At 44.9% G+C, this 13749-nt stretch overlaps 1 protein-coding gene across 1 annotated transcript in view; it reads right to left on the bottom strand.

Moving 5' to 3' along the window:
• The window catches only part of LOC311137905 (liprin-alpha-4-like), a gene marked incomplete at both ends in the record, with an annotated part of 85212 nt that extends 77320 nt beyond the window's left edge, over positions 1 to 7892 (bottom strand). The window contains one exon of the mRNA XM_084172512.1: positions 7638 to 7892. Within this exon, the coding sequence (XP_084028638.1) occupies positions 7638 to 7892 (255 nt within the window). The remainder of the gene's footprint in view (positions 1 to 7637) is intronic.
• Positions 7893 to 13749: the final 5857 nt, after the last annotated feature.

The raw sequence follows: 13749 nt of genomic DNA, 5'->3' as shown, positions 1-13749 counted from the left end.
ATTGTTGTAAACTACAGCGGTTCAATGTTTTCTACGAATAGACTAACTTAGTTTATTCAGCTAGCTAACTTGGTACAGTATTCTTCCGTGAAAATCGTCCAGGGCACCTAGTCATATGACCACAGCCAACTAGCATGCCGGACTCCAACAACACGGTTTAGCACCAATACTCGGCCACAACAAACCACCAGTGTGTCAACACGCCAAGCAGATCATTCGTGTCCGTGTCTAACATTGTGGGTTAGTCCCGACAGCTTGAGCGAGTCCGTCGTCAACTTATTCAGCCAGTTAGTTAGCTAGAATAGTTAGCATACTAGCTAGCCATTGCTTTCAGACAAAGAAGAGACCCCTCCTCCCACGGCACGAACACACAGAGAGAGCCAAGCTAACGTTAACTAGTCACCCATGTCCCAAATTCCCTTGAACGACTCTGGCTACCAGTATGTAAAAACAAAACACAAATGTAGGTTATAACTTACCCCTAGCAGCTACTGTTAGCTAGCCAAGTGCAAAGCTAGCCACTGAATTGACTCAGCCAGTTCGCGTCTGTTCGCTAGGTCGTTCCAGCTATTGTTTACTAGTAGCAATCCAGGTAGCAACAAGCTAGCTAAATTTCAAGCACAGTAGCCACTTACTACTTAACGTTAACGCTTCAGACAATGAGGTTAGAAAGACAGCTGAATGGTAGGCATTATTGTATGTAATTATTGTAGGCAGCCAGCTGGCGTAATTACAGGTACTCTCAGGCGTGAAACAACCATCCACAGTTGCTAATAGTTACCAGTAGCTACCCGCCAGCTAGTCCAGGTAGTGGGTTAGCTAGCTAGCTTCGTGCTTCACCGGGCTCAGCCGAATACAATAGTAACCTACAATAATTACATACAACAACCCACGATAACTACCTATAATGCCTAACTATAATCTAAATACATAGTTTAAGCTTTACTCGACAAAGCCCAAACTATGTATATAAGCCAAGCTTACCTCCCGCCAGAGAGAGACACAACCTCACCTGACGGACTTCTTGCGACGGACAACTAATAACAACTAACAACAAATAATAACAAGATAACTAATAATGTAAGCATACTGTGTCCATAATAAGTATATGGGTTGTATGTTGGGAGCTTTTGTGAAGGAGCACAGTTGGAAAGATATGGCATATAGAAGCAAACCGGATGGACTTCATGAAAATGATCGGAGAGGTTGAGAGTAGAAGAAGTTCAGGAGAACAAGCAGGCAAAATATAATTATTGTGGAATTGACTGTGTCCATGAAGTGTAGATGGTGGGTATAAATTGGAAGTAGAGGCCTGGGCGTTGTTGTTCACTAGTTTACCCCAAGTAGGGAAAGGGTGGCGGGGTTGGAAAGTAATAAAGGGGAATACAGTGAGGGAAAAAAGTATTTGATCCCCTGCTGATTTTGTACATTTGCCCACTGACAAAGAAATGATCAGTCTATAATTTTAATGGTAGGTTTATTTGAACAGTGAGAGACAGAATAACAACAACAAAATCCAGAAAAACGCATGTCAAAAATGTTATAAATTTTTTTGCATTTTAATGAGGGAAATAAGTGTTTGACCCCCTCTCAATCAGAAAGATTTCTGGCTGCCAGGTGTCTTTTATACAGGTAAAGAGCTGAGATTAGGAGCACACTCTTAAAGGGGGTGCTCCTAATCTCAGCTTGTTACCTGTTTAAAAGACACCTGTCCACAGAAGCAATCAATCGGATTCCAAACTCTCCACCATGGCCAAGACCAAAGAGCTCTCCAAGGATATCAGGGACAAGATTGTAGACCTACACAAGGCTGGAATGGGCTACAAGACCATCGCCAGGCAGCTTGGTGAGAAGGTGACAACAGTTGGTGCGATTATTCGCAAATGGAAGAAACACAAAATAACTGTCAATCTCCCTCAGCCTGGGGCTCCATGCAAGATCTCACCTCGTGGAGTTGCAATGATCATGAGAACGGTGAGGAATCAGCCCAGAATTACACGGGAGGATCTTGTCAATGATCTCAAGGCAGCTGGGACCATAGTCACCAAGAAAACAATTGGTAACACACTACGCCGTGAAGGACTGAATTCCTGCAGCGCCCGCAAGGTCCCCCTGCTCAAGAAAGCACATATACAGGGCTGTCTGAAGTTTGCCAATGAACATCTGAATGATTCAGAGGAGAACTGGATGAAAGTGTTGTGGTCAGATGAGACCAAAATCGAGCTCTTTGACATCAACTCAACTCGCCGTGTTTGGAGGAGGAGGAATGCTGCCTATGACCCCAATAACACCATCCCCACCATCAAACATGGAGGTGGAAACATTATGCTTTGGGGGTGTTTTTCTGCTAAGGGGACATGACAACTTCACCGCATCAAAGGGACGATGGACGGGGCCATGTACCGTCAAATCTTGGGTGAGAACCTCCTTCCCTCAGCCAGGGCATTGAAAATGGGTCATGGATGGGTATTCCAGCATGACAATGACCCAAAACACACGGCCAAGGCAACAAATGAGTGGCTCAAGAAGAAGCACATTAAGGTCCTGGAGTGGCCTAGCCAGTCTCCAGACCTTAATCCCATAGAAAATCTGTGGAGGGAGCTGAAGGTTCGAGTTGCCAAACGTCAGCCTCGAAACCTTAATGACTTGGAGAAGATCTGCAAAGAGGAGTGGAACAAAATCCCTCCTGAGATGTGTGCAAACCTGGTGGCCAACTACAAGAAACGTCTGACCTCTGTGATTGCCAAGAAGCGTTTTGCCACCAAGTACTAAGTCATGTTTTGCAGAGGGGTCAAATACTTATTTCCCTCATTAAAATGCAAATCAATTTATAACAGTTTTGACATGCGTTTTTCTGGATTTTTGTTTTGTTATTCTGTCTCTCACTGTTCAAATAAACCTACCATTAAAATCATAGACTGATCATGTCTTTGTCAGTGGGCAAACGTACAAAATCAGCAGGGGATCAAATACTTTTTTCCCTCACTGTATATATATAAAAAACATGGGGGATTGGAAGTGATGCAGACAATTACATTAATGGAAGTTACAATCTATCTGCAATATTAAGCTGATCTACCCCACAAATAAAATAAAAAAACATACACTCACACACACACATTTACACATCATTTGCTGCTGCTACTCTGTTCTTCATTTGACTATTATTATTATATGATTATTATTATTATTATCTATCCTGATGCCTAGTTACTTTACCCTGCCATCATGTACATATCTACTTCAAGTATCTTGTACCTCTGCACCATGATCTGGTACTGGTACGCCCTGTATATTACACTGTACATACAAAAGTATGTGGACACCCGTTCAAATGAGTGGATTCGGCTATTTCAGCCACACCTGTTGCTGACAGGTATATAAAATCGAGCACACAGCCATGCAATCTCCATAGACAAACATTGTCAGTAGGATGGCCTTACTGAAGAGCTCAGTGACTTTCAACGTGGCACCATCATAGGATGCCACCTTTCCAACAAGTCAGTTCGTCAAATTTCTGCCCTGCTATAGCTGCCCCGGTCAACTGTAAGTGCTGTTATTGTGAAGTGGAAACATCTAGGAGCAACAACGGCTCAACCGCGAAGTGGTAGGCCAAACAAGCTCACAGAATGGGACCGCCGAGTGCTGAAGTGTGTAGTGTGTAAAAATGGTCTGTCCTCGGTTGCTACACTCCCTACCGAGTTCCAAACTGCCTCTGGAAGCAACGTCAGCACAAGAACTGTTCGTCGAGCGCTTCATGAAATGGGTTTACATGGCCGAGCAGCCGCACACAAGCCTAAGATAACCATGCGCAATGCCAAGTGTTGGCTGGAGTGGTGTAAAGCTTGACGCCATTGGACTCTGGAGCAGTGGAAAAGCGTTCTCTGAAGTGATGAATCACGCTTCACCATCTGGCAATCTGACGGACAGATCTGGGTTTGGCGGATGCCAGGAGAACGCTACCTACCCGAATGCATAGTGCCAACTGTAAAGTTTGGTGGAGGAGGAATAATGGTCTGGGGCTGTTTTTCATGGTTCGGGCTAGGCCCCTTAGTTCCAGTGAAGGGGAATCTTAACGCTACAGCATACAATGACATTCTAGATGATTCTGTGCTTCCAACTCTGTGGCAAGAATTTCCTGTTTCAGCATTTACAATGCCCCCGTGCACAGGGTTTGTCGAGATTGGTGTGGAAGAACTTGACTGGCCTGCACAGAGCCCTGACCTCAACCCCATCGGACACTTTTGGGATGACTTGGAACGCCGACTGTGAGCCAGGCCTAATTGCCCAACATCAGTGCCCGACCTCACTAATGCTCTTGTGGCTAAATGGAAGCAAGTCCCCGCAGCAATGTTCCAACATCTAATGGAAAGCCTTCCCAGAAGAGTGGAGGCTGTTATAGCAGCAAAGGGAGGACCAACTCTACATTAATGCCCATGATTTTGGAATGTTCGACGAGCAGGTGTCCACATACTTTTGGTCATGTAGTGTAGCTCCATTCTTGTGTATTTTATTTGATTCATTTTTGTGTTAGTTACTATTTAATTTAGTATCATTATTTTTTTAAACTCTGCATCGTTGGGAAAGGTTCGTAAGCAAGCATTTCACTGTAAAGTCTACATCAGTTGTATTCGGTGCATGTGATAAATACAATTTGATTGGATTTGATGAAGAGATAGAGAGGTAGAGAGGAGAATGGGTGTCCTGGGTGAGTGCTGTTTGATACCTCTATGTCCTTCCTGCAATCTGAGAGGTGCTGCTGCTACTGACTCTTTCACCTCCACCCCTCCTCTCTACCTCTTTCTCTCTCTCTTACCCTTTCTGTCTTCCCACCACCCTGGGCCATTGCACACCCCCAGACTGGGGTTCTAGGTCAGGGGTCAGGGGTTATAGGAGTGAGGGCTCAGAGGTTTGACTGTCTGACTGCAGACACAGATGTAATTCCAACAAGCATTAAGCATTCATACAACCTTAGTTGGACTGTGTACAGAATGTGGACCTGACAATGAAATCAGCCAGTCTATAGAGTGGCTAGGTTCTGTGCCAACACAATATTGGGTAGGTGCACGGACCTGTGTGTGTGTGTGTGTGTGTGCTCAGACTAAGGGGACAGCTGCTTTCAACCACTATCACATCATTTAGGCTGCACAGAACCTAACGGATATAGGGCCCTCTGAGTTTGACCTGAACTTCAAACACACAAACACACTCCCACATACCTGCACATGCACAAACAACACACACATGCACACACACACACACACACACACACGTATGCGGACTCACACACACACACCCAGTGTCTGGCCGGGCATTCATACAGAAATGCACGCATCTCCTGTGACAGTGTCAGAACAACTCTGCTTAAACAGTCACATACAATGAAGAGAGAAGCAGAGCGAGCCTTGTGTGTGTGTGTGTGTGTGTGTGTTCTGATTTAGAAGCTAATTTGTCTAGGGGCGAGCCCCCACCAGAGGGCTGTATTAGCAGCATTATGCACTGTAATGGCTTGACACGTTAATCTGAAACTTTTTGAGCCTAATGAACATATCCATCCTTGGGTGTGTGTGCATGTCTATAAAGCTGTGTGTACTTGGTGTGTGTGTGTGTGCGTGTGTCGTGTGTCGTGGGGGGCTGACAGACGTGGAGCTGACAGTTCTGGGTCAGATCGGTCCAAGCCCAGAGAATACACATACATACACATTACACACACATTACACACACGCACACACACCTAGGTGGAGACAAATGTTTGTTGTACAGCCCCAGTGGAGGACAGGGTGTCAGTGTGGGGTAAGACAGGGTGTCGGGGTGGGGTAAGACAGGGTGTCAGGGTGGGGTAAGATAGGTTGTCAGGGTGGGGTAAGACAGGGTGTCAGTGTGGGGTAAGACAGGGTGTCAGGATGAGATAAGACAGGTTGTCAGTGTGGGGTAAGACAGGGTGTCAGTGTGGGGTAAGACAGGTTGTCAGGGTGGGGTAAGACAGGTTGTCAGGGTGGGGTAAGACAGGGTGTCAGGATGAGATAAGACAGGTTGTCAGTGTGGAGTAAGACAGGGTGTCAGTGTGGAGTAAGACAGGTTGTCAGGGTGGGGTAAGACAGGTTGTCAGGGTGGGGTAAGACAGGGTGTCAGGATGAGATAAGACAGGGTGTCAGGATGAGATAAGACAGGTTGTCAGTGTGGGGTAAGACAGGGAGACTGATAAACCAGTCTGAGCTCAGAGAGCAGAGAGAACAGAGTCAGAGCACAGGGGATGGGTGTTATTACCAACCACAGACAAACACATCAATATACACAAAACAATTACAAACGCAATGTGTGTGTGTGTGTCTCCAATCCACTCTCAGTGAGTGAGGAGTTAACGGTCTGCTTTAGTGAGCTCGAGCCTCAGCCGTAATGCTTCTCTGCCCTAGGCTTCTGACTGTATAACTAATATGTATATTATAATTGAAATAAAACATTAAGCTGAACCTACCAGGATTAGACAACTGCAACTGTCCTGACAGTACATTCCCACACACACATGCATGATGCACGCACACACGCACACACGCGCACACGCACATGCACACACACACACACACACACACACACACACACACACACACACACACACACACACACTGAAGCAGGCAGCCACAGGCCATGTACACTAGCAGGCAGCCATGTTGCTTTAACAAGAAGCTACACTGGCACCGTCATCACCAAGGGACTAGCACACACACACACACACACACACACAGACTCCTCTCTCTCTCTCTCTCTCTTCCTCCTCCTCTCTATGGATGACATCATGTAACACATAAGGGGTGGAGTGTCAAAGGGCTAACAGCGGTTTCACCGTCGTCATGGTTGCTGATTCCAGACCTTGTTCAGCACTCAATAACATAATACACAAACACAGACACACACACACAGTCCAGTACTTCATTCAGTCCCAGTGGTTTTCCAATAAACTCAAAAACACACACAATCATACACACACACATTCCAAATTGCAACACATTAATGAACAGCTTTTGTAAAACAATGCTGAGCTCTAGGACTGAACATTGAATATTCCCAATAAACAAAGTATTGTGTGCCAGCCTCATATAAGACAACAAACCACATCTGTAGGAAGATCATTCACTGTCAATCCCACGGTTGTCTCAACACTGTGCAATTGCACACTCCCCATCATGGATTCCATGGTGGAAACTCCCTCCAGCCAATGCTTCCTTACACCATTACAATGCCTTTAAATCCATGCCATGGAGATTGTAAGTGCTATACACTTTGGGAGAAAGGTGGAGAAACGGGATGCAGCCGCAGTCTCCTTTCCTTGTCTCCTGTCCTTCATTGTCACTGATAGGTCAAAGGACTGGATGGGTTTCCACCACAATGGCCTCACCTATTATAGATTGAGGGGAAGAACAAGGGGGCTTGAACCAGTGACTGCGGTAACAGTGAGTGCACTATAGACCACCAGCGCCATCATCTCGCACACCAGCCCTCCCAATGACAGCAGCAGTAGTCTGGGGAGGAGACCCCCTAAGATCCACACATTAAGGCTCTGCTGGGTTATGGAGGAAATTGGATACATGGAAAGGGAGCATGTTGAGCCTACTGAGACCTGTGTGTGTGGTCTCTCTCACCTGAGGCAGCGCGGTGTTGATCTGACGCTGGAGCACGTCCCTCTCGTGCAGTGCACCCTGCAGCTTGCTCTGTGATTGAATGAGTGTCTCCTGGGTCTCGCGCAGGGACTCCAGCAGCTTGTCTCTCTCATCAAGCATGTTGACCATCAGCTGCTCGAAGTTGGCTTCCGGGTCTGAGCCGTTCTGAGTCCCTCCACCCCGGGGAGGACCCCCTGAGTCCCCCTCGGTGATTGTCGGCATCACCTCGCACATCATATTTGCTGATTGGTGCTTACAGTCCTATAGCCGTGTAGTATAGCTGTAATGAGAGGGGTGATATCCTTGGCGGTCTGAAGGCTAATCACTGGCTAATAAACACAATGATTGATTGATGTGAATAGGCTATTTATCTTTGATGACTGCAATTAATGGAAAATCGCATGGGATGTGCGGCGCGCACTGGGGATAGATATTCTAATAATCTCAATGGAAAACTTTCTTCCAGAACCCTTCAATTCCCCCGTCATAAATCATTTAGTCCATTATTCGATGTGTCTATTTAATGAAATAGAAATGAGACAAGCGTTGACCTTTTTTCCATGTCTGCGGGCGATGGTTCACCCGCACATCCGCCCAACCCCGCGCGCCACTCACATGTAATTCCAGTGTGTGTGATTTGATTGGCAGATCAGAGACACCGTGATGCCGCCGCTGAGCCTGTCGATTACATATTCCAATCAACGGATCTGGGTTCCGGGGTTTCTTCGGGGCTTCTTCGGTTCAACAGCCACCAGTTGCCGGTAACCTTTCAGCGAGAGCGACGGCGATAGCCAGCTAGGCATGTCTACCGCACCCGCCTTCTCAATCCCCCGCTGCCATCTCCACACCGCCACGGAGCAGACACACTCACACCCACCACTCCTCCCTCACACACGGGTTCCCGCAGCTATCACCACTACGGCTACGGAAACTGAGCAACTCCCCGCTATCTACAAAATAATTTACGCATAATTTACATCGTTCCCCCATGTGCCCACAGGCCACGTCGTTTATTTCCCCCTTTTGCCCCTCTGAGAAATTCATGAATGTGTTTAAGAAAAATCTTCGAATGCTCTCTTTTCCTACAAATTAAACACTTGCTCAAGCGGCAGATCTCCTCACATCAGTACCACCATGCGCGTTCACGTGCTGTCATGCCACGCCATGCACGCGCATCCTGCGCGCTCTGGCGACTGAGCCCAAAATAATGTCATGCGCAGTGCTCCCTGGTGGGACCAGTTATGAATTATGGAAGTGGAATGAAATGGAAATTAAAATACTGCATTGGAGATAAACTGGATGTTATTCATACACAAATGCATCATTAGGGTTTTTAGCCTATAGCCTATTGGACCTACACTCAGCGGCCAGTTTATTAGGTACACCCATCTAGTACAAGGTCAGACCCCCCTTTGCCTCCAGAACGGCCTGAATTCTTTGGCGCATGGATTCTACATGGAGTGGCATTCAAACACTGCTCAATTGGTATCAAGGGACCTAACGTGTGCCACCATTACAAGACCGCCACCAGCCTGTACCGTTGACACCAGGCAGGATGGGGCTATGGACTCATGCTGCTTACGCTAAATCCAGACTCGGCCATTAGCATGACGCAACAGGCACCGCGATTCGTCGGACCAGGCAATGTTTTTCCACTCCTCAATTGTCCAGTGTTGGTGATCACGTGCCCATTGGCCCCATCCTGCCTGGTGTCAATGGGACAGGCTGGTGGCGGTGGTGTAATGGTGCAGGGAATGTTTTCCTGGCACACGTTAGGTATGCTTCTTTTTGTTTTTAGCTGATAGGAGTGGAACCTGGTGTGGTCGTCTGCTGCAATAGCCCATCCGTGACAAGGACCGACGAGTTCTGCATTCCGAGATGCCGTTCTGCACACCACTGTTATACTGCGCCTTTATTTGCCTGTTTGTGGCCTGCCTGTTAGCTTGCACGATTCTTGCCATTCTCCTTCGACCTCTCTCATCAACAAGCTGTTTTCGCCAACACAGGACTGCCACTAACTGGATGTTTTTTGTATGTCGCACCATTCTCAGTAAACCCTAAACACTGTTGTGCGTGAAAAGCCCAGGAGGCAGGCAATATCTGAGATACTGGAACCAGCGCGCCTGGCACCGACAATCATACCATGCTCAAAGTCACTTAGGTCACTAGTTTTGCCCATTCTAATGTTCAATCGAACAGTAACTGAATGCCTCGATGCCTGTCTGCCTGCTTTATATAGCAAGCCACGGCCAGGTGACTCACTGTCAGTAGGAGCAAACCATTTTTGTGAACTCACTGTCTGTAGGAGCTAAGCATTTTCGTGAACTGTATAGGCCTAATGAATAGCCTACCCATCCGAGACTAGGCTTCTGTTTGTCTTAATGCATTGTTCAGAAAAAACACCCCGCCTCGTGGCTTGTCCTAAATGCTATAAATGCTGCATTTACAGTTCATAAATCCCAATCCCATCTGATACATTTTCGGATGCATTTTCACCGATAAAGCTATGACATAAAGGTTCTAGTAGGACTATGGCTGACATTGCAATAGCCTAGGCCTGTAGTAATAAATCGAATCAAAGTTTATTGGTTGTGCTTCTAGCTCCAATAGTGCAGTACAATACACACATTATCCAAAAGGAATTAATAAATATATGTAAATATAATGGTGTGTATAGACAGTATGGACAGTATATGAATAGAAAAGGTGTGTACAGCAGTAGTTACAGTATATAGGATGATGAGCATGACTAGAATACAGTATATACATATAAAGTGGGTAAAACAGTATGTAAACATTATTAAAGTGACCGGTGTTCAATGACTCTATGTACTACAGCAGTCTCTAAGGTGCAGGGTAGGGTACTGGGGTGGTAGCCAGCTAGTAACAGTAACTAAGGTTCAGGACAGGGTTACCTTGTCCCAGACCTGCTGTTTTCCACTCTCCCTCTCTCTCTCTCTCCATTCAATTCAATTTCAATGTAAGGGCTTTATTGGCATGGGAAACGTATGTTAACATTGCCAAAGCAAGTGAAGTAGATAGTAAACAAAAGTGAAATAAACAATAAATATTAACAGTAAACATTACACTCAGAAGTTCCAAAAGAATAAAGACATTTCAAATGTCATATTGTGTATATATACAGTGTTGTAACAATGTGCAAATAGTTAAAGTACAAATGGGAGAAAAAAATAAACATAAATATGGGTTGTATTTACAATGGTGTTTGTGCTTCACTGGTTACCCTTTTCTTGTGGCAACAGGTCAAAAATCTTGCTGCTGTGATGTCACACTGTGGTTTTTCACCCAGTAGATAAGGGAGTTTATCAAAATTGGATTTGTTTTCGAATTCTTTGTGGATCTCTGTAATCTGAGGGAAATATTTGTATCTAATATGGTCATACATTTGGCAGGAGGTTAGGAAGTGCAGCTCAGTTTCCACCTCATTTTGTGGGCAGTGTGCACATAGCCTGTCTTCTCTTGAGAGCCGGTCTGCCTACGGCGGCCTTTCTCAATAGCAAGGCTAAGCTCACTGAGTCTGTACATAGTCAAAGCTTTCCTTACGTTTGGGTCAGTCACAGTGGTCAGATATTCTGCCACTGTGTACTCTCTGTTTAGGGCCAAATAGCATTCTAGTTTGCTCAGTTTTTTGTTAATTCTTTCCAATGTGTCAAGTAATTCTCTTTTTGTTTTCTCATGATTTGGTTGGGTCTAATTGTGTTGTTGTTGTTGTCCTGGGGCTCTGTGAGGTCTGCTTGTGTTTGTGAACAGAGTCCCAGGACCAGCTTATTTCTCTCTGTAGGTGATGGCTTTGTTATGGAAGGTTTGGGAATTGCTTCCTTTTAAGTGGTTATAGAATTTAACGGCTCTTTTCTGGACTTTGATAATTAGCGGGTATCGGCCTAATTCTGCTCTGCATGCATTATTTGGTGTTTATCGATGTATACGGAGGATATTTTAGCAGAATTCTGCATGCAGTCTCAATTTGGTGCTTGTCCCATTTTGTGAAATCTTGGTTGGTGAGCGGCCCCAGACCTCACAACCGTAAAGGGCAATGGGTTCTATAAATGATTCAAGTATTTTTAGCCAGATCCTAATTGGTATGTCAAATTTTATGTTCCTTTTGATGGCATAGAAGGCCCTTCTTGCCTTGTCTCTTGGATCGTTCACAGCTTTGTGGAAGTTACCTGTGGCGCTGATGTTTAGGCCGAGGTATGTATAGTTTTTTGTGTGCTCTAGGGCAACGGTGTCTAGATGGAATTTGTATTTGTGGTCCTGGCAACTGGACCTTTTTTGGAACACCATTATTTTTCTCTTACTGCGATTTACTGTCTGACAGAATCTGTGCAGAAGATCTAGGTGCTGCTGTAGGCTCTCCTTGGTTGGTGACAGAAGCACCAGATCATCAGCAAACAGTAGACATTTGACTTCAGATTCTAGTAGGGTGAGGCCTGGTGCTGCAGACTGTTCTAGTGCCCTCGCCAATTCGTTGATATATATGTTGAAGAGTGTGGGGCTTAAACTGCATCCCTGTCTCACCCCACGGCCCTGTGGAAAGAAATGTGTTTGTTTTTTGCCAATTTTAACCGCACACTTGTTGTTTGTGTACATGGATTTTTATAATGTCGTATGTTTTTCCCCCAACCCCACTTTCCATCAATTTTAAGCAGACCCTCATGCCAAATTGAGTCAAAAGCTTTTTTGAAATCAACAAAGTATGAGAAGACTTTGCCTTTGTTTTGGTTTGTTTGTTTGTCAATTAGGTTGTGCAGGGTGAATACGTGGTCGGTCGTACGGTAATTTGGTAAAAAGCCAATTTGACATTTGCTCAGTACATTGTTTTCACTGAGGAAATGAACTAGTCTGCTGTTAATGATAATGCAGAGGATTTTCCCAAGGTTGCTGTTGACACATATCCCACGGTAGTTATTGGGGTCAAATTTGTCTCCACTTTTGTGGATTGGGGTGATCAGTCCTTGGTTCCAAATATTGGGGAAGATGCCAGAGCTAAGGATGATGTTAAAGCGTTTAAGTATAGCCAATTGGAATTTGTGGTCTGTATATTTTATCATTTCATTGAGGATACCATCAACACCACTTGCCTTTTTGGGTTGGAGGGTTTGTATTTTGTCCTGTAGTTCATTCAATGTAATTGGAGAATCCAGTGGGTTCTGGTAGTCTTTAATAGTTGATTCTAAGATTTGCATTTGATGATGTATATTTTTTTGCTTTGTTCTTTGTTATAGGGCCAAAAAGATTGGAGAAGTGGTTTACCCATACATCTCCGTTTTGGATAGATAGCTCTTCGTGTTGTTGTTTGTTTAGTGTTTTCCAATTTTCCCAGAAGTGGATAGAGTCTATGGATTCTTCAAATACATTGAGCTGATTTCTGACATGCTGTTCCTTCTTTTCCGTAGTGTATTTCTGTATTGTTTTAGTGATTCACCATAGTGAAGGCGTAGGCTCAGGTTTTCTGGGTCTCTATGTTTTTGGTTGGATAGGTTTCTCAATTTCTTTCTTAGTTTTTTGAAAGTTTTAACATCTTGAAGAAAAATCTGGCCTTAATGGCCATGTACTAATATAATCGCCACCTGGCACAGCCAGAAGCGGAATGGCCACCCTTCAGAGCCTGCTTCCTGTCTAGGTTTCTTCCTAGGTTCCTGCCTTTCGTGGAGTTTTTCCTAGCCACCATGCTTCTACATCTACATTGCGTACTGTTTGGGGTTTTAGGCTGTGTTTCTGTATTAAGCACTTTGTGACATCTGCTGATGTAAAAATAGCTTTATAAATATATTTGATTGATTGATTGATGACTAAATCGTTATATTTAGGAAGTCAGTGTGCTACAATGGTTTCATAGTAGCCTACCGTGTCGCTCTTCCGCTACTTTGTAATAAGAATTTAGATGATGACGTAATCCTTTGGGAATTTAACTCCACCTCCATCCAGTGAGAGTGAACAGACTAATCTGATTGGCTCAATGACCACTCAGAAGACGTCTTGTCCAATCAGATTCGAAAACGATGAGTAAGACGTTTAATACTGATACAAAGGAAGTCTCGCGGGATTTAACGTACGGAAGCTCACTTACGTC

The sequence above is a fragment of the Coregonus lavaretus genome (genome assembly GCF_964263955.1).
Source record: "Coregonus lavaretus genome assembly, chromosome: 12".
NCBI classification, from domain to species: Eukaryota; Metazoa; Chordata; class Actinopteri; order Salmoniformes; family Salmonidae; genus Coregonus; species Coregonus lavaretus.
The sequence above is the reverse complement of the archived record's forward strand: the minus strand, read 5'-3'. Positions and strand labels throughout refer to the sequence as shown.